This window comes from Saimiri boliviensis, chromosome 8 (genome assembly GCF_048565385.1).
Source record: "Saimiri boliviensis isolate mSaiBol1 chromosome 8, mSaiBol1.pri, whole genome shotgun sequence".
In the NCBI taxonomy this organism is placed as follows: Eukaryota; Metazoa; Chordata; class Mammalia; order Primates; family Cebidae; genus Saimiri; species Saimiri boliviensis.
The window spans coordinates 54,188,206-54,213,302 of NC_133456.1; the positions used below are offsets into that span (position 1 = coordinate 54,188,206).

The 25,097-nt window shown below is 38.9% G+C and overlaps 2 protein-coding genes and 1 long non-coding RNA gene across 9 annotated transcripts in view; 2 read left to right on the forward strand and 1 right to left on the reverse strand.

Moving 5' to 3' along the window:
* ATXN7 (ataxin 7) overlaps window positions 1-5,408 on the forward strand; it is a 138,410-nt gene extending 133,002 nt beyond the window's left edge. For all 6 annotated transcript variants that reach the window (XM_039477065.2, XM_074404489.1, XM_074404486.1 and 3 more), the window contains one exon: window positions 897-5,408. In XM_039477065.2, coding sequence (XP_039332999.1) covers window positions 897-914 — 18 coding nt within the window. In that variant the 3' untranslated portion in view covers window positions 915-5,408. The remainder of the gene's footprint in view (window positions 1-896) is intronic.
* A 12-nt stretch (window positions 5,409-5,420) lies between these two features.
* On the forward strand, window positions 5,421-18,827 carry LOC141585382 (uncharacterized). Of its 2 annotated transcripts, XR_012518807.1 has the most exons (3): window positions 5,421-7,523; window positions 10,339-10,475; window positions 11,229-18,827. It is a non-coding gene; the product is annotated as an uncharacterized LOC141585382 (long non-coding RNA). The 2 variants fall into 2 exon arrangements; XR_012518806.1 differs by having other exon boundaries at window positions 5,421-10,475.
* On the reverse strand, window positions 12,183-24,491 carry PSMD6 (proteasome 26S subunit, non-ATPase 6). The gene is made up of 8 exons (XM_003940213.4): window positions 24,267-24,491; window positions 23,324-23,529; window positions 20,612-20,757; window positions 20,141-20,360; window positions 19,926-20,034; window positions 14,965-15,133; window positions 12,526-12,603; window positions 12,183-12,391 (listed from the first exon to the last, which is right to left on the reverse strand). The coding sequence occupies exons 1-8, from the start codon at window positions 24,409-24,411 to the stop codon at window positions 12,295-12,297; spliced, it is 1,170 nt and encodes a 389-aa protein (XP_003940262.1). The 5' UTR covers window positions 24,412-24,491; the 3' UTR covers window positions 12,183-12,294.
* Window positions 24,492-25,097: the final 606 nt, after the last annotated feature.

Below are 25,097 nucleotides of genomic sequence, written 5' to 3' on the forward strand. Positions count from 1 at the left end.
TTCCTTTATCGCAGGCGTCCCCAAACTACGGCCCGCGGGCCGCATGCAGCCCCCTGAGGCCATTTATCTGGCCCCCCGCCGCACTTCAGGAAGGGGCACCTCTTTCATTGGTGGTCAGTGAGAGGAGCAGAGTATGTGGCGGCCCTCCAACGGTCTGAGGGACAGCGAACTGGCCCCCTGTGTAAAAAGTTTGGGGACGCCTGATTTATCGTATAGCTTTCATAAGAATCTCAGAGGGACTCATGACCCCAAAACGCTTTAAAGAATGCTGCTGTTACAAAAGTAGGGACCTCTACTCAGTTTCTTGGGAGCTGCCTTTAAAACAAAAATAACTGAGCTAGTTGAAGTTTTCTAAACAAGGGCATGAAGTGTGGGACATGCTGGGACGCCTAGAAGATGACGGGGTTGAGCAGGCACCCCTGAGAGTGTGTTCATGGCCTCTGCCACCAAAGATGTAAAAACGGCCCACTGTGAAGGCCAGAGTTTCCTCTCCCCCCAGCATGGGCACTGCCTTGAGTGCGAACTGTCACACCTGTGTGTGCTAGCCCTTGACCTGTTCCCTTCTCAGTTAACAACCTGGAATACCTTCAAGGACAAAAAATCAGTAAATAAAACCAAAAGGCAAACATAAGAGCCTTTTCTCTAAGCTTAGAAACCTAGGCCTGCATCTCTTCTAGCAAGGTGGGAGGGAGTCTGCAATGATTGTGCCCAGTAGTAATGAAGGCTATTGAAAGCTAAGGCCAAATTCTGTAGCTGACTGTTCCTGGCATCACTCAGTCCATGGAGACTTTAATAGTGTGCAGCCTTTGGAATATTCTTGTTTAGAATCAGGAGAGTGCACTATACAAACACTTACTTACCTTTTCATTATTTCCCCACCCCCTCTTTTTTGAAAGCCAAAGGCACGTCCCTGACAGCTGAAAACAGCGCGGGGAGGAATAATGCGGACACTTTTGAGGACAAGTTACACCTCCACTCAGCACTCTGGACTCCACGATGCCTTTGAGTCTGTTTTCCCAACCTCCTGTGGGCCTCAAGGGTAGAAACCTGCCGGGCTGTTGTTTTAACGAGGATTTCCCTGAAGCTATGTCTGTAGCAGTGAGTACTCATAAAGGACACTGGATCAAGTTCAGCCACAGAATTGCTTTTATCAGTGTTAAAGTGGTCTGGACTGCTTGTTACCAATCTGTGAGAAGTTTTTTTGTTTTTTAACTTGTCGTCTATCATGGAGCCACTCTTCAAGTAGATTGGCTGGGCAAAAGAATGTTTTGGAAAGAGCGTTACTGTAGACCTTTCTCCCTCCTTCCTTTTACTACCATTGTTTTAAACACTGTCATCTGTAGGTCACTCTTCAACAGTTAGGCACCTTAACTGGAGACCGGAAACCTTCCAGAGGAGAGAGGGCTGCATCCTGACCAACCCTCTGAAGAAGGGAATTAGGCTTTAGATTTTGTCAGCAGTGTTCCAGGAATGAATGAACATTAGCCTAAGGCACCATGACAAAATAGCCCAGCCTTAAAGTAATTTGGGAACAGAAGCTGTCAGAAGTTTCTAACTTACAAACTGGTTTGAAATTTTTGATGCTTAGACAGCAAGTATAAACTGTTTTGGAGGCTTACTTTTCATGATACAAAAGCAATTCTCTGTGATTATAAAAAAAGAAGAAAGAAAATGCAAGCTAGTTTTGAGAAATGAAGGCCAAATTGGGTTGGGGGAGGGTGGGAGAAAGGAAGTTAAAAACACTATAGGGAGAACAAAACTTATTTCAAGATTTCCAAAGAGATGAGATTTTCTTAATCCTTTAAATTTTCATGGTAAACAGTATGTCAGATTGGGTTGGTTGTCCTACCTAGTCTATTTTTAAGTTACCTTTTAAAGTGACATTATTAGATACACTTAAATGTTTTGAAGGCACTCTCTGTATTACCCTTCTTTTCCTCTTTGGATGCTGCCCTGGGACTAAGTGTAGATTTCTACTTCAAATGCTTTTGGCATTGGGTGTGTATGCGCTTCCCTCATGCCACTCCAGATGTTTATTTGGATGTGGCTGGGGACGAGAGCAGACACCAAGGGAAGGGAATTGGAGAATGTGTGCATCCGACCAAATCCTATTCATGGAATTGTAATCGTATATAGGATTGCCCTGATACACACCCTCCTTTCTTGGGATTATACCAGCCATCTTCCTGAGAGTTTTGGAGCCCTCTAAGATATTTTTTCTAGTACCTCGCCCCTAAAGAAAGAGCTTAATATTTTAAAACAGCATTGCTTGGAGAAGATGTCATTGAATTGGAGGATGAGCTGGAGCCTTTAAATGGGTGATTCAACCACTACAGGCTCCTGACAAGAGAATCAGGCACTTTTGCTTAGAAGAACACACAGAGTTGCCGAACACAGGGTAAAATTTCCAAGGCACTGATCATTGCTCTGGCCAGGGCTTGATGAGAGCCAGTCAGTACATCCTTTTTTCCCTACAATTCTTGGGTTTCAAACTTCAGTTTCAGGGAATTTCAAGTCAACAACAGGTAGAATGAATAAACTTGGTTACCAGCCTAATAATGTGAATTGCTACAGAATTTATTGTGTAAGAAAGCAAAAACTTTATGCAGATACTTTAACTATAAATTGATGTAAAATACCGATTTTTTTTTTAAACGAAGGAGAGAACAGCATTTTGTTCAATTATTATGCAATCAATCAGTAAATGTTTTTAAAATGATACTACAGGAGAGCTTAGTAAGGAGAGAGCATAGATGGGCCAGTTTGGCATAGTTAGGAGAAATCAATCTGGTTTCCATCCCAGTGGGGAAAGAGAGAAGAGGTGAGAGGGAATCAGAACGTACCTAGTTGATTCCTTGGTGACAAGTGCAATGGGGTGTGGGTAGAATTTATTTTCAGAGCCAAGGGGACTTGATGGTTATAAATAAAGTTGCCTTTAGCAATGGAATTTATAGACAGATCACGTTGTTCTGAAAGATGTGAATAAGATCCACGATAAGTTGATTCAGAATAATGTAGATATTTAGATTAGCAAGTATTGAACATTTGATTTCTTAGACTGAGGTTTTAATTGAATTTCATTATGTCTCCCGGTAACACACAGAGCATCGGGATTAGGAAATTAGCCATTTTGGATTCTGCCTGCCACAAACAGACCTATTCTAAACAGTGCTATTAAATTTTAGACTGTTGTTCAAATATTTTATTTTCTCCTACAACTACTTTTTATTATGAACAATTAAGACCATTTAAAACACTGAAATATTTTTTTGAATTAAATTAACTTGCAAAAACCAAATTTGCAGTGGTTGGGTTGTTTCTAGACAGACTTTGGTATCAATTTAAAACCAAGATAATTTTTATATTCTTTCCAATAGAATTTCATGACAACTCCTGCAGTTTTCTTAACCTACAAAAAAAAAAAAAAAAAAAAAAGTGCTGCAATGATGAACAAAGAATTATACAAAACCTACTTTTGTATCTTTATTTTGGAATTTCCTGTTCTATTATAAATATGGAAGTATCCCTATTTCAGAAGACATATTTTGTTAAAAATGAATTGTACATATTTAAATATGTATTTTTGCACAGGTCTTTTTTTCTGATACCCTGTTTTGGTACAATTGAGATCATCTAGTATTTATTTATTAATTAATAAAAGTAAATACCTTTTTATAATTTGAAGTGGTTCACTGCCAAGCCAATAGTTCTAGAACCTGCCTCCTTTGCAGTTTAAGGGATGCCTCTGTTCTGTGAAAGTCTTTGTCTCTTTTAATGTCTTGGGAGTGGATTCATACAGATGAAGTGGGCATTGCTTCTCCCTAGTCGCCTGGTTTCCCTGGTTTCCCAGTAGACTACATGTAACTAAGTGACACACTGCTTTTCTTTTGTTAGTATTCTATGTGTGAGAGTGAGTGTGTGATTGTGTGTGTGTGCGCGTGTGTGTACACTCTGAGCACATGAGTGTTAGTATGTGATGTGGTTTAAAACTAATGGAAAAAAACTGAAAGTGCCTGAACCTAGTTTTAAGCTTAGACAGAATCTCTTTAAAAAGACTTGAATGTTCAGTTGAACTTTTTGGAGTTTGCTTTTTCCACCTAAATATTGTTTCTAAAATTTTAGAGGAGGAGTTGAAAACCACCAATGCTGGTAATTTTATAAGGTATTTTAAAATTAAGACCTTTTGGTTCACAGTAATTCAGTTTTCAATTGGTAATGGATTGCCTGGTGACACCAAGAGTTACAAATCTTTTTGTCAGCCAGCAACTTACACGATGTGTCCATTTTGTTATTCACTCATGAAATACAATTTAAAATATTTAAAATATTTTGTATTCCAAAAATATAATACAAAGAAGTACCTCTGAGAACATTGAAAAAATGTATAATTTGAAAAATGTAACTTATAAAGGCAGCTGTCTTCCTGTAAGAGTTCTGTTGCCAAGGAATTTCTTAATGTCTCTCATTCTGTCCAGGGGGGTCGGGGGGACTGGGCTTTGAAAAATTATTGTTAAAAGTTGCATTGTTTAGCAGAAAATAATCATTTTTACATTTTGTGCAAACATTTTACATTTTCAGATCATTTAAATGAGCACTACATACTGTCAGTGTGAATGTAGGGCCTTGAAAGCATTTTGCTATTTTTTTTTTTTTTTTTTTGAGCTTGGTTATAAAAGCAATCTCCTGTGTTAAAAACGTGTGAATAGTTTGATAATTTGTACACATAATCAAGAGCATCTCAGCTGGACTTTGTGTTGGCTGCTGTATAGAACATGAACAAATGTCAAGGGATAGAAAATTACTTTGGATATTTAAAAGAGAAGAAATATATAGTCTATTTGTTTTGTAACAAGTTTCTGTAAATAAAATAATTTATACTATTTATAAGAAAAGGTTGTGCTTTGCTTTCTAAGAAATTAGCTTGTGGAAAAAACATGTTACTAAACGGGCAATAAAATTAGGAATTCTCAATAAATAAGGTTGGCTGCATGAAATATTTTATATGTTTCTGCCTCGTTGTGATACTAAGCATTTACAGTCAACTGACTTCTCATCACTTTTGGCATTGAACACCCTTGTTTGTGAAGCCCCTTCCCTTTAGGCTCCCTCTTAATACAGGCTAAATACTTCTAAGTTGATTCTAAGGCTTAGAGATGTTTCCATTTGGGGGCACAAAGCTTTGCCAAGGATAAATTAGTAACTGTGTAAACAGTGAACACTACTGTATTCTGGCCTTGCATGTTTGTGAAGGAAACGAGGGAGTTGATGGATTGAGAAACACATTCTATTTGTACTTGCTTATGTGTAAATTTGATGACATGTAGTTTTGATTTAAGATAAGCTTTTTATCCAGACCTGGTCTAATCTCTTCCTTTTTTTTTTTTTTTTTTTTTTTTTTTTTTTTTTTTTTTATACCTCCCTTACTGGCAATACAAGTACATTTTAGTATTATTTGGAACACAGCGTAATTGTTTACTTCTAGAAATCCGGTCAGTTTTACTGTTTGCAAATAAATCATTCTGATAAATTATTTTTGTGGCTTAAAATAAAAGGAATAACTGCTTTGGATGTTAGAAAAACTGCCCATACCTGATATGAAGAGTCAGGTTGGCTTCAGTTCCTACTGCCCTATGGACTTCCCATTCCCTCCTTACTTAGGTCAACCACCCACTCAGCACTCTCCACAAATCTAATCATGAAGTGCTCTCTGTAGGCAAATCTTTCACGATGGATGTCCTCAGTCCTCCCAAGAAAAGGTTCTGCTGCTCAATCTCTTACTCTTTTTAATTCCGTTCCCTTGCAGGTATCCTGGCCCTGCATAACAAGATGATCCCAACTCAAGGAAAGGGGTTTGCCATTGTTGGATCTTGGAGTATCTGGGATTTCACCAGGCAGAAAGGCAAGCAGAGTAAGATTCTAGGCAGAGCGAGCAAATGCGTCATGCATGGATATGAAGATGTGAGGCATAGAGAATAATTCTGCGGGAAGTTTGCTGAATGGAAGTGCCTTATAGGGTTAGAGAAGCTGGTGTCAGACTGTGAAGGACCTTGAATGTCTTGGGACTTTTCATCCAGGAGCACATGAGGTTAGACTTAGATTAACCCAAATATAACTGTCAGAGCACAGAGATCCTTCATGGTCCAGTCCTAGCACCATGCAGCTGCCAAAAGTCAAAGCCATTCAAATCTGTGCTGAAGACTGGAAAATCAAAGGAGCACTAAAGTCTCTTTCCCCCTCTCTTGCATTCTCACTCTCTTTTGCCTCAAACATTTGTCTTTACCTGCTCCTGTCCCCAGTCCTAACTAAAAGCACTCTCCTAAATCAAGTCTAAGTTCCTCTCCCTTCTCATTCCTTTCTTAGTGTCCTCTTTCTCATTAAGTTCTTGCTCCTTTTGTTAATGGAAGTTAATTAAAATAGTTTTTCCACCTTGTAATTCTTGGCACTTGTTATCCTCCTTTTCTACATCCAAAACCTATGAATCAGAATATCTCTTAGGAGGTAAGAGAGGGTGAGGCTATCAGCAGAAGAAAAATTCTCCAGGGGGAAGGGGAGAATCAAATACTTATAATTTAATACTTTGTCAAAAAAAATATCTGCCACCTATGGCCCCACAATAACAGTGGAAAACAGAATCGACAGGCGAGAACCTCGGGACAAAAGTTACAAAGCTGTTGTAATCCAGGTAAGAACTATTAAGTTTCCAAACTCGGGCTAATCACGAGGGTAACTGATACTGATTTCAGAAATCTTTTAGAAGTGGAACCATCAGGCCTTAAGGCCTAATTCTGTTCAACATTAAAGGGAAGAGTCAATCTAAGACTTCAGATTTCTAGCTTGGCCAAACCAACTGAGCTTTAAGTGAAATGTGCGATATGGCAACAGAGAAGGAAAACGGCCTAACAACAGATTTGAGCTGCTGATAGGAAATTCTAGTTTAGTGCCCAGCTAGCTGGCTGTACAGGCTGGATGGACCTTGGGAGGGAGGTTTGAGCTGGAAAATAGGAACGGAGAGTTGTCTTTTACTTTTAGATGATCAATGAGGTCATAAGAATAGATGAGTTTATCTGGGAAAATTAGCTAGCTATTAGATTTGGCTTACTATGCTAACATAATACTTCTCTAGTTAAGTACTTCATATGCCAGATACTATTCCAAGCATTTCATCTACATCCTCTCTTTTACTAAGCCCTTATCGGACAGGTATTTTCATTCCAGTCATACTGATGAGGAACTCCTAAGAAGGTATCTTGCTTAAGGTCCCACAACAAACAGGTGGCAGATCCAGGGTAATTCAGTCAGATCAGTGATTCTCAATTTTGCTCCTCCTCAGGCTCCAGGAATCACATGAAAGAAGTTATGGATCCTGTCTGACAGAGGATAGGCACGCCACATTTATACATTCCACTTCCAGGATATCACAAACATGAAGCCCATCCTCCACGGCCCAGAGAGAAAACCCAGGACAAAACCTTGAAGACTATTTTCGTGAAGACAGATGGAGAAGAGCACTGGAGTAAAAAGAGGTAAGGGAAGGCAGAGAAGGGTGAGACTGAGATGGTTTACAGAGTTAGTTTAGAGTCGATTGCATTATAATTACCAGTGCCGTCTATCCATTTAGGTAATGTTCTGTTCTGCTGTTTTCTCCAGGGTAATTAATTGGAACAGCGTGTATTGGTTGGGTGGAAAAGTTAGAATTTAGGCAGGGAGACTGCCAGAGAATTAAGAGTATGAGTGAAGATGTGCCTGAGTGATGGATAATGGTCTGAACTGGGTATTCAAGGAAGAGAACTAGAAGCCTATTGTGTAGAATCTACGCAGGTACTCTAAGACATTGGTTTGATTGGAATTACCTTCTTGTTAGCTCTTAGGAATCTCCTTCCGTGTAACTTTTTCTATGATCAGACAATTTATTTGTTCAGGATCACAGAGCAGAGTCCACATTCAGTTCCATATGGCCAATAAAAGTGAGAGGCCACAAGACAGGATCCAGGGGCCAGAGTGATCAAAGTGTTATTGCACTTTTAGGAACAGGACAGAGAATGGAGGAATTGGAATTCCAATTCCAGTGTTATTTTCAAAAGCAGAACTGGCCAGAGGTGCTTGCGATTCCTGGGACATAGCAGTGGACAGAAGCACCATGGAGGAAAAGAGCACTGGAATTCAGGCTTAGGAATTGTGAAGCAAGGGCGTTGTCTACGTTGTCCATTTCAAAATAGTTAGGGTTGGGAGGAAGCCTGAGCCAGCTGCTTGGTTCCGGGATGAACTGCATGAAAGAGGGGAGAGTGACTTGAAGTGTGATTGAGGACAGCATGCACAGTGAATTGATGGTGTTGCTGGGTTGTAAGCAGCTTCAAAGAGAAGGCATTTTGAATGAAGGTGTAAACAGAATGGCCAGGAGAGCCAGCAGAGGACTATTAAAAAGTGAACTTCATCTTGGCCCCAAGTTTTTGAGGTGTATATGAATAAACTAGTCTCTGACACAGAGGACTTCAAGAAGAGTCCTCAAAAACCATAGGTAGAGCTTCCCCACATGGATATTATACTAATTACATGTATAGCACTACTTTGGAAAAGCACAGGTCTCTTGGTCACCTCTAAAAGGCAAGGTTGGTAAGGTTGTCAGGGTGCCACCTGCTGGTGGTCGTAACTAAATGGTCTACAAGGGATCTCAGGATGGAAAGGGGATATATAATGGTTGGATTAAAGGCTCATCATTGATTAGCAAATTGTCTTTTGTTTCTTAAACTCAATCTGTACAGGGAAAATTATTCCACTGTAAGAGATTACACTTTGACCATGTTGGACCAGACTGCTACAAATTCCTGATAGCCTTTGTATTCCTTCAGAAACACAAGCATAATGCAAATCTGTGGCTCTAAAGCTTTGAAACCAAAACTAGTGATTATCAGAGCTTTTCATGTTTTCCAGATAGGGATTTTACCTCACTCCCCCGTTACCATTGTGGAGGCACAGATTTGTTACCATGAGTTTATGTGGCATTGGGAAGGCCAGGGATTATCAGTTCCCTCCACCCTTTTTCCCCATAATCACCAGGGCAGATATTTTAACTGTCAGCTGTTCATCCTCTTAAAAACATGAGGTTAACAGCAGCACCAAGGAGTAGTTCAGAATATGAAATTACAGCTGGGCACGGTGGCTCATGCCTGTAATCCCAGCACTTTGGGAGGCCAAGGTGGGTGGATCACAAAGTCAGGAGTTTGTGACCAGTCTGGCCAACATAGTGAAAACCTGTCTCTACTAAAAATACAAAAAATTAGCTGGGTGTGGTAGCATGTGCCTGTAATCCCAGCTACTTGGGAGGCTGAGGCAGGAGAATTGCTTGAACCCAGGAGGCAGAGGTTGCAGTGAGCCGAGAATGTGCCACTGCACTCCAGCCCAGGCAGCAGTACAAAACATTGTCCAAAAAAAAAAAAAAAAATTAGAAATGATTTGCTAATGATTAGTAGCCTTCTATCAATTAAAGACCAAGTGTGTTCATAAAATCCTAAGTATATTGGAGTATTGGAGGCCCAGTCATCAAGTTGTAGGCATCCTTTTAGTCATCTAGGGCGGGTAAATTCAGTTGCATAACAAAAGCGGTTTTTACACTGTTTCTGTCCTAAGAGATACTGCTAGCTAAAAATTGACCTAAAACTGTTATTTCAAATACAGGAAATAAGATTACCATAATTTGACATAGCTTTAAAATATTTATCTCTTACTAGATAGATTTGCTATAAAATCAAATTTTGTTGAAGTAAGAGAAACTGGCATTGTTGCTTTAAAAATAATCACAAATGATAGTTTATCCTGGTGATATCATTTCACACTAAGACAGTTAATTCTGACTGAAATCAAGGTTGCGGAAAATAAGGTTAAGTTTCCAACTTCAAAAGAAAACATTTACTGAAATGAAAAAGAAACTATACATAATTGTTTCAGCTGTTGCTCTGCAAATAAAACTATCATTTGATAATCTTATTTTCATATTGTGAAGTACCCTTCTTGAATAAAAGCAGAAAATTAAGATTTTGTTGCTCTGCAAATAAAACTATCATTTGATAATCTTATTTTCATATTGTGAAGTACCCTTCTTGAATAAAAGCAGAAAATTAAGATTTTTCTTAATTTTCTATATAAGCTCTATAAATTAAAAAACAAGCTATATAAATTAAAGCTACTGGAAATAGGATGAGGGTTAAGAATCCTTTGGATAGTTTGTCCTAGCTCAAGCTTGTCCATCCTGTAGCCTATGATGGCTTTGAATGTAGCCCAACACACACTTGTAAATTTCCTTAAAACATTGTTGCTATTTTTTTTTTTTTTTTTTTTTTTAAGCTCATCAACTATCCTTCGTGTATTTTCTGTGTCGCCCAAGGCAATTCTTCCAGTGTGGCCCGGAGAAGCCAAAAGATTGAACACCCCCATCCTAGTTAACACAGGAGGCTGTTAACCTCACATGAACACTACTGGAGGTAATGTAGGGGTAACAAACTCAAATGCCAGCATGGGCTAGGCAGACAGGCAGCATACATGAACAGACTGGGTGGACTGGAGCACACTGGAACAAACAAGCTATGCTTGCCACTTACCTTATTGGAGCATGAGTCCAGAGTTAGCCTAATCTGTCCTTTTTCCGGAGAAGCTAAATATGTGGTTTTTCAGTTGGCAACTTGGACGTGGTGACTATAAATGTTTTTCTTGAAAAAGTATTCAGGGTGTGCCAGTTGCAGCCTGTGGGTGACCAAACTGCAGCAGTGTAGTATACAGAAGCCACCTTTGCATTCCTGACTAGCTTTGGTTTTCTGTAGAAGACCAAAAAGCTGAGGTTTTTTTCAAGAAATATGTTTTCTAGGTAACCATTTTTAGAAATGCATAGGTGGATATTCCCAAATACTTTAGGCATACTGAGCATTTTAAAAGCCTCCCCTCCACCATACAGTGCCTACAGGAAACCCATTTCAAAACAGAGCTCTGGCCACATTGCTTTCCTTGGCATATAACTAATAGTCCTTCTTCAGTGATGAGAGCCACTGTCTTAAGATAATTCTTCTAATATTTTGCCATTAGTTACCTTGTTTTGGTAGGGCTTTGATTTCCCAACATAGTATTCATGTCTAACGAAGAATTTTTATCATGAAGAAATGGTGAATTGTATCAAATTATTTTCAAGCAAATGAGATTGTTTTAACCTCAAAACTCTTCTTTCCTTCCTCTGCCTTGTACAGTACGATGCCATCTCCCATTCTCTTCTGAACTCGCCTCTACCAGAACCGCTCACCAGGGTCACCAGCTATCTTTCAAGTAAGCCAAAAAGCAGAGGATCTCCTTTGAAAAATTTTCTCCCCCACCATCCTCCTCACCCCATTCTAATCTTTTTGGAAATCCAACTGCCTCTACAATCCATGCCACTGAATGCCGTAGTGAGACTTAAAAGGTAAGCCAAATCTGCACTTAAAATTGCCAGTGACTTTCCCTGTTTTTCTTCCCTCCATACGTGCATGGGCTCTCCCTCCTTTTCACATAAATGTCTTACCAAAGAAGTCTTCCACAGCCCCTTATAGGAGAGAGCCTATACCCTGTCTCTCTACCTGGTTTTATATTTCTTAAAAGCACTTATCCCCATCTGATATACTGAGTGTTTAATTATGAGACAAACAGGGGAGCAACTTTGTTTTCCTCACTGCTATTATTACTATAGTCCTACTTCTGGATTACCATTTTGCTAACATTTACATGTAAGGTTTCAGAAAATTGAGACTGGCCTTGGTAGATTCTGTAATCCAGATTATTAATCCAGGTTATGTCAGCTTCCTAAAAAAGGGTAACTTTCTGTCCTATATGGTTACTTGTTGATGAGGGAAAGCTTATTACATATTTTATTTACCTTCTATCTATCTTTTGTATACTAAGTGGGAGATACAGTTTAATTGTAGACCCCACCATATAGTATGTATTCTTTGTAAAATCAGGAAGCTTACAGGTAAGAGATTTAAAGGTAAGAGATAATGGGCTGTGTCAACATCTGTTTTTTACTGATGAGGCAGTGAGGATCTGAACCTGGCTGCAACCTGACAACATATTCATTCATTTTCATTAATGAATAAGTCAAGTGACGTTACTTTAACGTAAGTGGACCCTGTTGTAGAATGCATATGTGTTTAAGAAAAAATAGATGGAAAGAAACAACAATGCAGTATTTATTTTATACAGCTGACCTGGGCACATAGTGAAGTAAGCTATAAAAATTCAAACAATTATCTATCTCTAAAGGAAATCATTTGTTACATGGCTTTACATATTGATTACTCTGGAAAGTTTTTGAACTCTGTTTAGTAGCAGATCTCCTTTCTTGATTGTTTCTTGGTACTGCCAGTTCTTGCTATCAGGTCTAGAAATAAATTCGAGAAAAAATGAATTATTTCCCAGTCACATTACTCCCTGACGATAGTTGACCACCTTTAAAAATTTAGGAATGCCCCTTACTTTCAGCAGTGTAACAAATGATACACAAAATGAAAGTACCTGTTGGTTTCTACTATTTCATTCACTTTATCTATTTTGCAGTGTAGTCTCCCAGCAGCAATAAATCTGGACAGTTCCCTAATTCAGAGAAAAAAAAAAAGAGCATTAGCTTTACAGAGAATTCTTAGAAAAATAAATACTGCACTAAAATACTGTCTTACATTTGTAACATTTACTTTCCCTTCAAGCTTGGTACTGCATATGCAGTAGTTGAGATTGTCCCTTTAAGTCATCTACCAGAATAAGCATGATCCTAGAAGTTCATATTCAGATGGAAAGTAGGTCAAACAATGACACCATTTATATATACTCAAAGGAAAACTAGGTTAGGAAAAATTACGGAATAAAACTGATAAAACTAACAAAACTCTTTCAAACAAAAGACCTAAAACAAAATTATGGAATACAGCCCATGGGTAAACATGTCAACAGCAGTAATATTTAAAACACTGACCCCTTCCCTCTCCAGCATATCTTAGTCTAAATAAGTTGGGGGTTGGGAAGAAATGATTATTGCCTTGCCCATTTTAAAAAAGAAAGAGGAGTTCATCTAAACTAACTTTTTAAGGGAAAAAAAAAGAATAAAAAATCCATGAAAACTCAGGTATCACAGAAATTTAAAACAAGGCCTTTTTAGGGAATAACAACTAAAGCTTAACGGTACAGCCTTTTTGCCTCTCGAGCTGGTCTTAGACCATGAAGGAAAAAAAATCAAACAATTCAAATACTACGTGAATTCAACTACTACCTGAAAGGTACCAGCTGCCTTGCATTGACTTGTCATCAAGATGACTTAGGGGCACACACCACAGTATTCCTTAACTAGTGAAGGCTTTATCACATCTCCACATCACAGTTAAGAAACTGAAGAGGAGACAATCTGACCAAGGCCACAGAGCTGGAAAAAGCAGCAAGGCCAAGCCCTTTTTCTCACGGACTGCTCACAAGCCACTCATTTTACTGACTCAGGAAAAACATCCATAATGCCCAACCCGTACCCTCATGAACGACCCTCTTGGGCAGTGGTCATCAGACTTCAATTTCACAGACTAGAAGTTCAGACACGGAGCAAAACCTCGGGATACCAGCCTTCTATTTTGGTAAACATCATTTAAAAAATGTGTTGGTGTCTAAAACTTAATTTGAAGTGGTTAAAAAACATAAAATGGGTTAACTGTGACAAGTATAACAAAATGTTAAAATGTACAATTCTTTAGAATTTTATGGATGTTTCAAATTTTAAAAATACTAAAAAGAGAATGGTCTTATTTAATGAAATGCATCTTCATTTAAAGTTTCCACTGTGGACCACTGAAAACATCAACATTTAAAAACACCTACATGTGGGAACCACTGATCTCGATACCATCTGGACATCCTATACTGTGAATGTCTCTTCTCCCCAAGTCTACTCTCACCACCCTTGTCCAAGCCACATTAACATCCCCTCCATGAGCTACTAAACAGCACAACTGGTCTCTCTGTCACCTTACTCTATATAAGACACAGCACAAGACAGATGATGTAACTTGGGCTCAAAAATCTTCCAATGGCTCCCCATCAAACCTGAATTAAAACCCAACCTCGATTTCATGACCTACAAGGCCCTACACAAATCATCACCTGCGTAACTCTCCATATATTATGCTCACATTTTCCAACCACTCCCCCCACTATGCTGCAGCCACAGACATTTTCTGTTCCTACAATATCCAAGCTTGTTCCTGGCTCAAAGCCTCAGCCTTTTCTATTCCATTTTCTGCATGCAGAAAGACTCCATATAGCTGACTCCTCTCAATTCAAGTCTCAGAACAAACCTCACCTCCTCAAGTATGCCATATGTAAGGACAGCATTTTCTCATCTCCATAGGTTCATTTCTATGTGGAATTACCTTGTGTATTTATTTATTTGCTTACTTGCCATCTCTTCCCTACTACTACATTCAAAGTCTGTTAAGAGGGAGCTGTAACACAATACCAAACAGAGTAATGGCCCATTAAGTATTTGTTCACCCACGAATGGCACTACTAAAAGTCCCACACTGAATAAACAATTTGACCAGAATTGCAGCAGCAACCTAAAAATTGGAAGAAATTATCAGAGGGAATATGACCAACTGTAAAATATAAGCAAAGCTAACAGTCATTACTGTAGCTGCAGTGTGGGCTACAAAGTAACAGAAGACAACTTTTGAAAACTTGTCTAATGACCTTTAACAAATCAACCTCTACAACTCAGTTCTCGCATCTGTTAATGCAAGGGGCAGACATGAGAAAGGCAGGTGACAGATATGAATGACTGTTTTGATATTAAGGGAAAAAACCTTCCATTCCACCTTAAGATTGAGGGAACCAATGTAAACGAGTAAAAAACTTTACAAGTTCACATATTAAAAGCAATTTTAAAACTTCAAGTAATGTGGCATTATTTAAACTTACTGATCGATGAATTCCACACCAACACCAAATGCTTCTGCCATATAGCCAAGGGTTAATGACCTGTATGATTCCAGCAGCTGACTGTATGCATGAATTCTCATTTCTCTTACATAGTATCGATAATGAGGGGCAAAAAGCCAGTCCTTTTTCATTTCCTGTTCCACAACCGCTGCAATGAATAAAATGACAAATTATAAGAATCTCCTTTTCAGATAAAAAGATAAAAAACTAAAGCAACAGTAGTTGTTGAGTCCAACAGATAGATCAACAAGTACCAAATTTCTCACTGTCCTTCCACATCATGTCATCAACAGTGGCAGCAACAGCAGTGATAAAGGAAGAGCCAGGTATGTAAACATTGCCCTTAAGTAGCAGGTAGCTATTTGATGTCACCATCAGAAAGAGCACAGCTTCTAAAGGAACTTGTTCATATATGACAAAGTTCACGTACATGTACAATATATATATTGAGACAGAGTTTCACTCTTGTTGCCTAGGCTGGAGTGCGATGGCATGATCTCGGCTCACCGTAAACTCCGCCTCCCGGGTTCAAGTGATCCTCCTGCCTCAGCCTTCCTAGTAGCTGGGATTACAGGCATGCGCCACCACACCCAGCTAATTTTGTATTTTCAGTAGAGATGGGGTTTCTCCATGTTGGTCAGGCTAGTCTCAAACTCCCAACCTCAGGTGATCTGCCCACCTCAGCCTATCAAAGTGCTGGGATTACAGGCGTGAGCCACCGCGCCTGGCTACGTACTATTTTAACCACAGAGAACTTCTTATGCCTTAAGTAAAATAAAATTCACTTTTAAAACAATTCTAACAGCAACAGCGGGTGCAGTAAAAAATGACTTAAACAGACCAGAAAAAGATATAATCGTACATTTTTCAAAAAGTAACAAAACTCAGAAGCAAAGAAACAAAGACTGATGACTCCTATTTCCTGTTTATTTGTTCATGTAAATATAAAACAAAAAACTATGAACAAGGTTGGAAGACAAATGATAAACTAGAAAATGTATTTATAAATTAATGACCTTGATCCAGAAAGAGGTCTTTATAAGTCAATTAAACAGTAAAATATATGTAGAATATTAATAAGCAATCCACACAAATATAAATTATTTCACTGAGTAACTCCTGTTTATCACTGCTCTAGTTAGTTATATGGCAGTGAACCAAAAGACCCTTACTGCCACAAAAACTAAATTTTCAAAGGGCAGAGATAGATGAACAAATATACAAGATAACTCCTGTGAAGAAAATAAAAGTAACATGATAGAGTTACTAGGAAGCCTTCCACTGGATTGGGGTGGACAGGGAAGAAGACCTGTCTGAGGGGCTGGGTAAGCACAGAGCAATGTCAATGATACAAAATTCTGAAGGCCAAAAAAGCATGGTTAAGCCCAGGAACAGAAAGGATGCCAGACTCAGCATGGGAGCAGGAAGACAGCTACAGGGATATAGAAGGTGAGCAAGAGAAGACACCCTAGTGTACACTTATGTTTGCGGACTGAGCAAGATGGAAACCCGTGGAGAAGGAGAATACTTGTTTTTAGTTTTGGGGGTGAGGGTGGGATTCAAGCATACTTTAGTAGTGTTCAAGTGGATATGCCTTTTAAACAGTCAAGTGAGGACACTAAGGAAGCATTAAAGCATGAGTCTGGTGCTCCAGTTTGGGGTTAGATACATAAATTTGTCGTCACTGCCATCCAGATGTATTTAATGGCACAAAATGAAGATAAGAGACAAGGGCAATAACTCAGTCTAAGTTAGTCACTCAGAGGTCTAACAATAGGTGAGGAGGTAGGTCCAGAGATTACAAGAACCCATTACTGCAGAACCAAGAGAAAGCTGTGGTGAGAAGCAAATGATGGTCAACATCAAGACACCTAAGGATGAGCAAGGGAATATGATTTAGCAATATGGAGATCAATGGCTACTAAACATGAGATGGTGCATATTCTCATTTACAAGAGAAATGCATAAAACATCAAAATTATTTCTGTCCTCTCAGACTAGCAAAGAGTACGGAGAGGGTGGGACAGGTTACCTCAAATGCTATAGATTGAGAGAAGATAAACTGTCGAAATGTTAACTGGCATTTCTGGAGGGCAACAGTGGTCATGACACAAAATATTTAACCTTTGGAAAGTTCAATTTCTTAGACTTTTTTTCCCAAGGAAGTAACAAGTGGGACAGATCCATTGTTGAAGTATTCAAAGCAGGGTTGCTTATAATAGGGCAAAATTGGAAACAACCAAGTTTTCTATCAGTAGAGGGTAAATGATGGCATAGCCAATACACTGAAATACTATGAAATACTTAGGAAAGGATAACTTGAAGCTCCTAGGAATGCTAGCTGTTCAATCTGCTGCTATTCTCAATGTTAGTACACGATAGCCACTCATAAACACTGACTAAATGACCAACTATATGTATAGTGACATGAAAAGATAAACACGTTACTTGTGAAGAGAAAAAAAGGTACTTAAAAAACAGCATATAAAATACATCCACAATACATAAAGGTGTTACATGCTTGTATCTGTCAATAACGGTGCTCTTGAAAGACACACTTGAAAACTCTGATTAACAGCAGTTGCCTCTAGAGAAAGGATACTGGTGATCATAGATTAGAGAAAGCCTTTTTCTTCTTTATATGATACTGTTTAGAACTGTTCCATGTGTACATGTAACCTCGGTTAAATGTTTTTTTCTTTTTTAAAGTGCATATAATAAATGAATAAAAGGTCTAGAAGGATACATAACAAAATATTAAAATCATCTCTGAAAAAATTTTGTATGTGAATGAATGTGTGTATGGAGTTGGCCTTTCTCAATTTGTTTTTAATTTCTAAAGATAGTCAAGTATTACCTAGAAAAGGATACTGCTTTTCCAATGGAATTATTTTAGAGCACATTGGTATCAGGCACTGTCCTGTTGTCAGGGTCATTATGAAGATTTAAAAAAAAAAAAAAAGCATAAGGTCTGTTCCCAGGAATTCTAGTTAGCAAAGGAGGCAAACCAAGAAATTATCACAAAACGGTGTGCTAAGTTTTAGCAAATGGGGTACATGGCCAGTAAGTACATGAAAAGATCTCAACGAAACTAGTCATTAGAGAAATACAAATCAAAACTACAATGAGATACCATTTCACACTCACAAAATGCCTATAATAAAAAAGACACAAAAAAGTAAGTACTAGATGTGGGAACACTAGAACCCTCCTCACACACTGCTGATGGGAACGTCAAATGGTACATTTTGGAAAACCGGCAGTTCCTCAAAAAGTTAATCAGAGAGTTATCATAAGATGCAGCCATTCCACTCCACATGTCCACACAAAAAGCTGTACACGTATCTTCACTACAGCATTATCAATAATAGCCAGAAAGTACAATCAACCCAAAAATCCATGAACTAATGAATGGGTATAGTATACACATACAACAGACTATCCTTTTACTATAAAACAAAATGAAGTACTGATACATGCTACAACATGGATAAATGTGAGAGCATTATAAGGTGAAAGAAGCGAGGCACAAAAAGCCACATATTTTGTGACTGCACTTATATGAAATGTCCAGAACAGGCAAATTTGTACAGACATAAAGTAAATTAGTGGTTGCCAGGGGCTGGGGGAAAGGAGGAATAGGGAGTGACTGCTAATGGGTATGAGTTTCCTTTTGAGGCAATCAGGGTGTTCAGGAATTACTAATATTTGCAAAACCTTGTCAATATATTAAAAACCACTGAATAGTACACTTCTGGCAATTTTGTGGTGTGTGATTTATATCTCAATTTTTTTTTTTTTTTTGGAAAGGGAGGGGCATACAATGAGAACCCCAGGAATGCAGAGAAGTAAGAGATTTGTTTTGACTGAGGGAAGCAGGGAAGGGCTCTGTATTTGAGTTGAGTGATGCCCAGAAGACCCCAAGCATAAAAAAGGGAAAAGGGCAATTCTACAATATAATCACGTGCAAAAGCAACATAACTTTGCATGTATGTATGAGACGATAAAGCCTAGTGAGTAACTGATGGTGCTGGAGAAACCTATTCCTACATTACCTTAGGTAAGTACTATGAATTCTCATAAAGCAGCCTGATTTGTATGCTCGGAGAAAGTACCCATAAATACTGGGCCAAAACTCACTGCAAAAACATTAATAATCATTTGGAATCCTTCATTTTTTTCACCAATGCTATCTTATTTAACCAAACACCTTCTGAAATTTGCAGCATAAACAAGAGAATATATCAATGCCAAATTTTAAGTTTTGGTAAAGACCCCTGGGTCAACTTGATGCAAGCTAATTCTTCTATCATCTTAACAGTTTGTGGTCATTAGTAGGAAAACAAGCAAAAGTGTGTAGGCAGGATGACTACAAACTAGCTTTGAAGCAATACAATTGTGTTCAACAGATTATTTTCTTAACCCATAGCCCTTGAAAATGATTTGCAAATCAGCACAAAGATTTAGCTATTTAGCTACTGCACACAGAAGAACCATTGCTGAATTCAAGATTCAGTTAATCTCTATCCCAAATCACATTCAGAATTCCCTCACTTCTTTCACCATGAAGCTCAATAGTTATAAACATTTGCTCACTTCTGCCTTATACCCCATTAAGACTCTAAACCAGGAATCTGACAAACATCCTCAGCAAAGGTCCAGAGAGCAAATCCTAAGTTTGCAAGCTACATAGCTCTCTGTCACATCCTCTTTTTTTAAACATCACTCTAAAAATGTAAAAATCATTCTTACTTCCTGGGCCATACAGTGGGCCACAATTTGATGACCCTTCTTCTAAGCAAAACTGGGCACGTTAGGAATACTGATCAGAGACCTGCAGCTATCTACACAATACATTTCTCAGATAGGTGAAAAATTGCTTAGGCACATGGGATCAGGAGTAAGATGAAGACAGTCAAAAATAGCAACTCTATCCTTACCTAATGATTGGAAGAAAACAGAGTAACGGCATTCATAGAGTGAAAACAGATACTGGCGAACTGCTGGAAGACTGTGCAACACTTCAAGAATCTCTGCTCCTTTAATGACCTGGGTATTTAAAAAACATATATTCCAAAAAAATGTATACTTCAATGATTTTGTGTATTTAAACAAAAACAAACTTTAAATATGAGTATTAAAGCTTGGTCATTACCTTTTCCCTGAGATCTGGTCTTTCTAAGGCAATCATACTGACATAGACCGTATAAGTCACAAATGTTTTATAATCCATGAGTTCATAGGATGTAAATGTTGAAACAGTATCAAGGAAGAGTTCCGCTGCCTGTTTGAAATCACGAATGGCCACACAATAAAGACCCTGATATACTTTTAGGCGGTTTCTCCTGTCCCAGTCTCCTCCTTCTTCTATTAAGCTATGAAATAAAAACAGTAAGAGATCATAGTCTGACAACAGACAAGGCCACGTTTTAAAAAATTTTCTGTTATTTGAAATGAGAAAACAACTTTTAACAACTTGAACCAAAAGGTAATATTTTGCTAAATAAGTACATCAATTATTTGACCAAACTTACTAGCTGTAAACGAAACAGGCAGTTACTTATAGCAGCTTCTCATTTGTAGCATCATAATTTAGACAGAATATAATCCCACTGTTACAAAGTACCTTTTGGCCTTTTCTGTGTTTCGTGTGATGAGATCATTATCCATATAAAATAAGCCAATCCTAAGGAGATAGAATACAATATCCAACCGGTGACCCAGGGCCACAGTTTTGTCATATGTCTTGCGAAAAGCTGTCAGAGCTCCCTCCTGTCAAGAAAGCCAAGGCAATAGGTGAGAAAAGGTTCCAAGTTTCCAAAAAAAGCTATCAGCTGTCTGGGATTTTCTTGACAGGTTGGGGGAACAGGTAAAGAGTAGAGGTACAACAAGATGGCCATTAACTGATTTTTGTTGAAGCTGGGTGATAAGTACAGAACGGTTTACTACTCTATTTTCTCTACCCGTATAAAGTACTAAAAATACATAAGAAATGCCCAAGCATTATATTCTGGAAAACAATATAAGAAAAATACACTCAGAATTGTTAACTATTTTTCTTTGTTCTGTATATTCAATGTTTTTTCTCTTTAATAATTACAGTACACTATTTCAAAATAACTATCAATCACATCATCTGAAGGCTTTTGGAAATTATATCTTCGTATAATTTGTAACTGAATTAGTAAATATGTAATTCTCAAAGCACTGTGGAATGTTTCCTTTGCTTTAAAGACAAATATATGAATAAAATAATTTATTTACACTTGTTAGTTTTCAGTATGTGTGCCTGGTTTGGTTTATGTAATTATTAGTTATAATTCATAAATTTATAAGGGACTGGGAGGAGAGCAATGGGTACATGTAGTACTCAGGGCTTGGTTTCTAAATGCTATCCCCCACTAAAAGGAACCAGGAATCCTAGGAGAAATGGGTAATTCTAGGTTCATTAGAGTGAAAATAACAGGTGAACCTGTGACATTTTGTTTTATCAGAAAATAAGACTAATGAGATATGTCAAAAGGTCAAAGACAATGTCTTGAAGGAGCTTCTACTAACAAATTTGCAACAAACTTAGCACCATAATGAATAAAGACTCATCAGTGGTAACAGTGAAGAACAAAAACCCACTTAAGTCCATTAAGTATTTAGTAATACTAAATAAAATATAATATTAAAAAATAGAGTAAACAGGGAAAAAGTTGTACTTTTTGGAAGAATGACATTTAATACAGAGGAAACATAATATTGAACATCATTTTATAACTTCCTAATATTGATTCAAGCATGTCCTTGTTGAAATTCTTCAAACCCTGAATCAAAAGTTTTAAGTTTCTCATTCATATGTAATATATTAATCTTTAAAACCAAACCACAAACACAGCTTAAAAGTAAATGGAAACTTCTAGCTAATTTTAAACTTTTCTGTATTTTCCAAATGATTACAATAACTGAGTTGTAAGTTTACAACCAGAAAAGGGGGGGAGACTCATTTTAGGTACACATTACAAAACAACATTCAGGCACTTACTATGTGCCAGGTACCAGTCTAAGCTTTTTCCTATCTTTAATCTGCATTAAGTATAAACTGTCAGTACCCCTATTTTACGCATGACGAAACTGAGGATTTCATAAATCATAATTACCAAAGTTGAAAATAGAACCCAGGAAATCTGATTCAAGAGCTCACACTATTTTTATTTTTGTTATAGTGGCACCATGTCACTCTATACCTAAGTACTTCCAGGTAAATAATTTAAAATTAAGAACATTCAAAGCCCATCCTCTTAACCACTATTACAGAGTTACTCAATTAAATTTCAAAGATCCAGTAATGGTGGGAATCCCTCTGGTGCCCTGATGGTGGAGTAAAATTAAGCTGGCTGTTATGCAGAACTGGCCACACAGACTAAAAAAACAAAAAATACTTGTTCACTGTCCCAGCAATTTTGTTTCATAGACTATACCCTAGAGAAACACTAGCATATATACACAGAGACATATGCAAGCATGTTTTTAAAGCAGCGGTTAGCTAAAGCAAAAACAGATGAAAACAACACATATGTCTACCAACAGCTGAACAAACAAACTATGGCAGACCTAGCTCTACAGTGGAACATCAGGCAGCAGTTAACCAGAATGAGCCAGATTTATGTCTAATAGCATGAAAAAGACCTCCTAAATGTTGAATTAAAAGGGTAAACAGGACTACATGAGTACACTATGATCCCATGTTAAAAAAAAAATACCATAGAATTAAAAATTTCTGTAGGTAGTATTTAAAAAAAAAAATTCTTTTATTGAGCATTTATGTACTTTTATGTATAAAATCTCATACAAAAATGTTTATTAAAGAATCTGTGTAAATGCACAATAAAAGAACTAAAAAGGCTATCTCTGGGCAGGTACAGAGTAAAGAAAGATCAACAGAACTCCAACATTTATACTGTTTCTTAGTTTCTCTAGTATTACTTGTGTAAAGTACTAAAGACACCACAACTAATGCTTCCCAACCAAGTGAGAAAACTGCTGAAAATGATCCCAACTGCGTAAAAGCAGTAAATAAAATTCTCTAGATGTACACTTACGTTTTTACTGGCATGGAGCGTGATGGGGAAGAAATACAGCCCTAGCTGCTGTTTGGGGAAACAATAAGGCATTTCAAGGAGAGGATTTTTCTTTTTCGTCTGTACATTTATTCACGAGTACAACTAAGCATGATTACCTGTATACTTTTTCTAAAACGAAGGTCATTTTTTAAATGAAAAACGATTAATCTGGAATAGTCCCCAATTATAGCCTATACTAACTACAGAGAGGGGAAACCATCTCCACTCACTTTGTCACCTATCCGGCAGAGGTACTCGGCTTTTGCCATCATTGCATCGCGAATTTCACTCTCCCCTAAATTCTTCTCTGCATCTTCCAGCTCCTCATCCAAACGCTTCAACTCGTCTTCATTGGCCTTCTTCATTTTATTGAGTAGGTCCATGTCTATCTGCCAGTCGAGAGATTTGCACAAAGCTTCATAGTAAGGAGCCATGTCTGACACGCAAAAAGAGGGATGTATGAGTGGGGCCACTTGGGCCCTCAGGTCAATGTCTGCCCACATCTTTTACCCCCTGACACACAGGTCAGCCACCAGTCTCTTCCCCACTAACAGGAAAGCATGGGATTGCACTTAATAATCGCCTTGGCAAAACGTAAACATGCTGGTGGGAGGTTTGCCTGAGGGCCAATCGTGGCACTGCCAACCTCTTCCAACTAGGGTTGGAGGGAAGGCAATCCTCGGTTTGCTCTTGCCGGATTCTGTTCCAAAAGTCTTCAAACAGGTTAAGACTTTTTATACACACGTACTCACATACATATGTTCAAACATTCCCATTCACTACCAGGAAGAACAAAAAGAACCGAACCCAAATTTCCCCTGCACGGCAAGCTGAGCCCCCCTGCAGGAATACCCCGAGCCCAGACGCAGTCCCGAATGACAGCAAGTCACGGGGCCTTTCCTCCGTGCCTAGCACAGGGCTAAATACTAACGCCTCACGATTCTCCTCCGAGCAGCCCTTCCAGGGGAAGGCCGCACAGAGATGCCCTCTGAGACAAGGCGAGGTCCCCCAGGGGAGCCCCGACCAAAGCAAAACCCCAAGGGCCAGAGAAACCAGGCCTGGTCTCGGAGACCCCGTCAGAAGGAGCTCCATTAAAAAAAAGTCCCTGCAGGCTCCCGAGCGCAGGGCCGGCCGCAGCGTAGGCCGCTGACTCGGCGCTCGGGCGGGCCTCACTGTTATCGCGGACGGCCGCCATCAGCTCTTCGCGCACGGCAGTGTCCCCGCGGTGCTCGGGCAGGCTGAGCAGGAAGCGCAGCTGCGCGATGCGCAAGTCGGGGTTCTTCGGCAGACCCTCCTCCTCCAGGTTCTCCAGCGGCATCGCGGCGACGGAGAAAGCGGCCGACAGGAGACCACTCCGTTCCGAACTGCTGCGGCAGCGGAAACAGGAGGAGTCGCGAATACGCCCGGCCGCCTCCGGCCTGGTTTCCGGTCCCGCCTCCGCCGGCAGCGTCCCCTGCCGGACACCGCCGGGAACGCCTCGTCCAACCTGAGCGCCTGCGCCCCAGTGTGGTCACCGGGGGCTTTTCCACGCGCACGGCTTCCCGCGGAGTCCCAGAGTGGGTGGGGCCCAACTCCAAAACTCCATTTCTTGAATCTTTCTGACTCCCCTTTTAGCCATTTTTACATTCCGTTTGTAACTGACGGGAAGTGAAAAATTTTTAAACAGCGAAAATGTAATAAAGCATCAATAAAAACGATCACCATAGTTTGTCAGTCATTACTCCTACTCATTTTAATCATCTTCATACTGCGAAATAGTCCTATTAGGCTATTTAGTGGGTAAGACAACTGAGGCAAACAGAGGTTAGGGAAACTGACCAAGCAAGGTCACGTAACGGCCATGTTGCAAGGCCTAAATGAAAACCCCTGTCTAGAACTCTACAATCCACATTCTCTCTGAAATTTTAAGAAGAAAAACACTGCACCAAGGCTTCTGCATCATAGTACAACAGCATCGTCGTTTTGTTTACACATAAATTAAATCATTACATGTCTGCATGTCCA

Bases quoted from the DNA above. Each gene is read 5' to 3' on its own strand.
- PSMD6 (XM_003940213.4), bottom strand. From the start codon at position 24,411: ATGCCGCTGGAGAACCTGGAGGAGGAGGGTCTGCCGAAGAACCCCGAC. The intron at 23,530-24,266 runs GTGAGGCCCGCC...TTTGCGTGTCAG, and splicing joins GGCGGCCGTCCGCGATAACA to ACATGGCTCCTTACTATGAA. The intron at 12,392-12,525 runs GTACTTTCATTT...ATTTATTTCTAG, and splicing joins GAAATAGTAGAAACCAACAG to ACCTGATAGCAAGAACTGGC.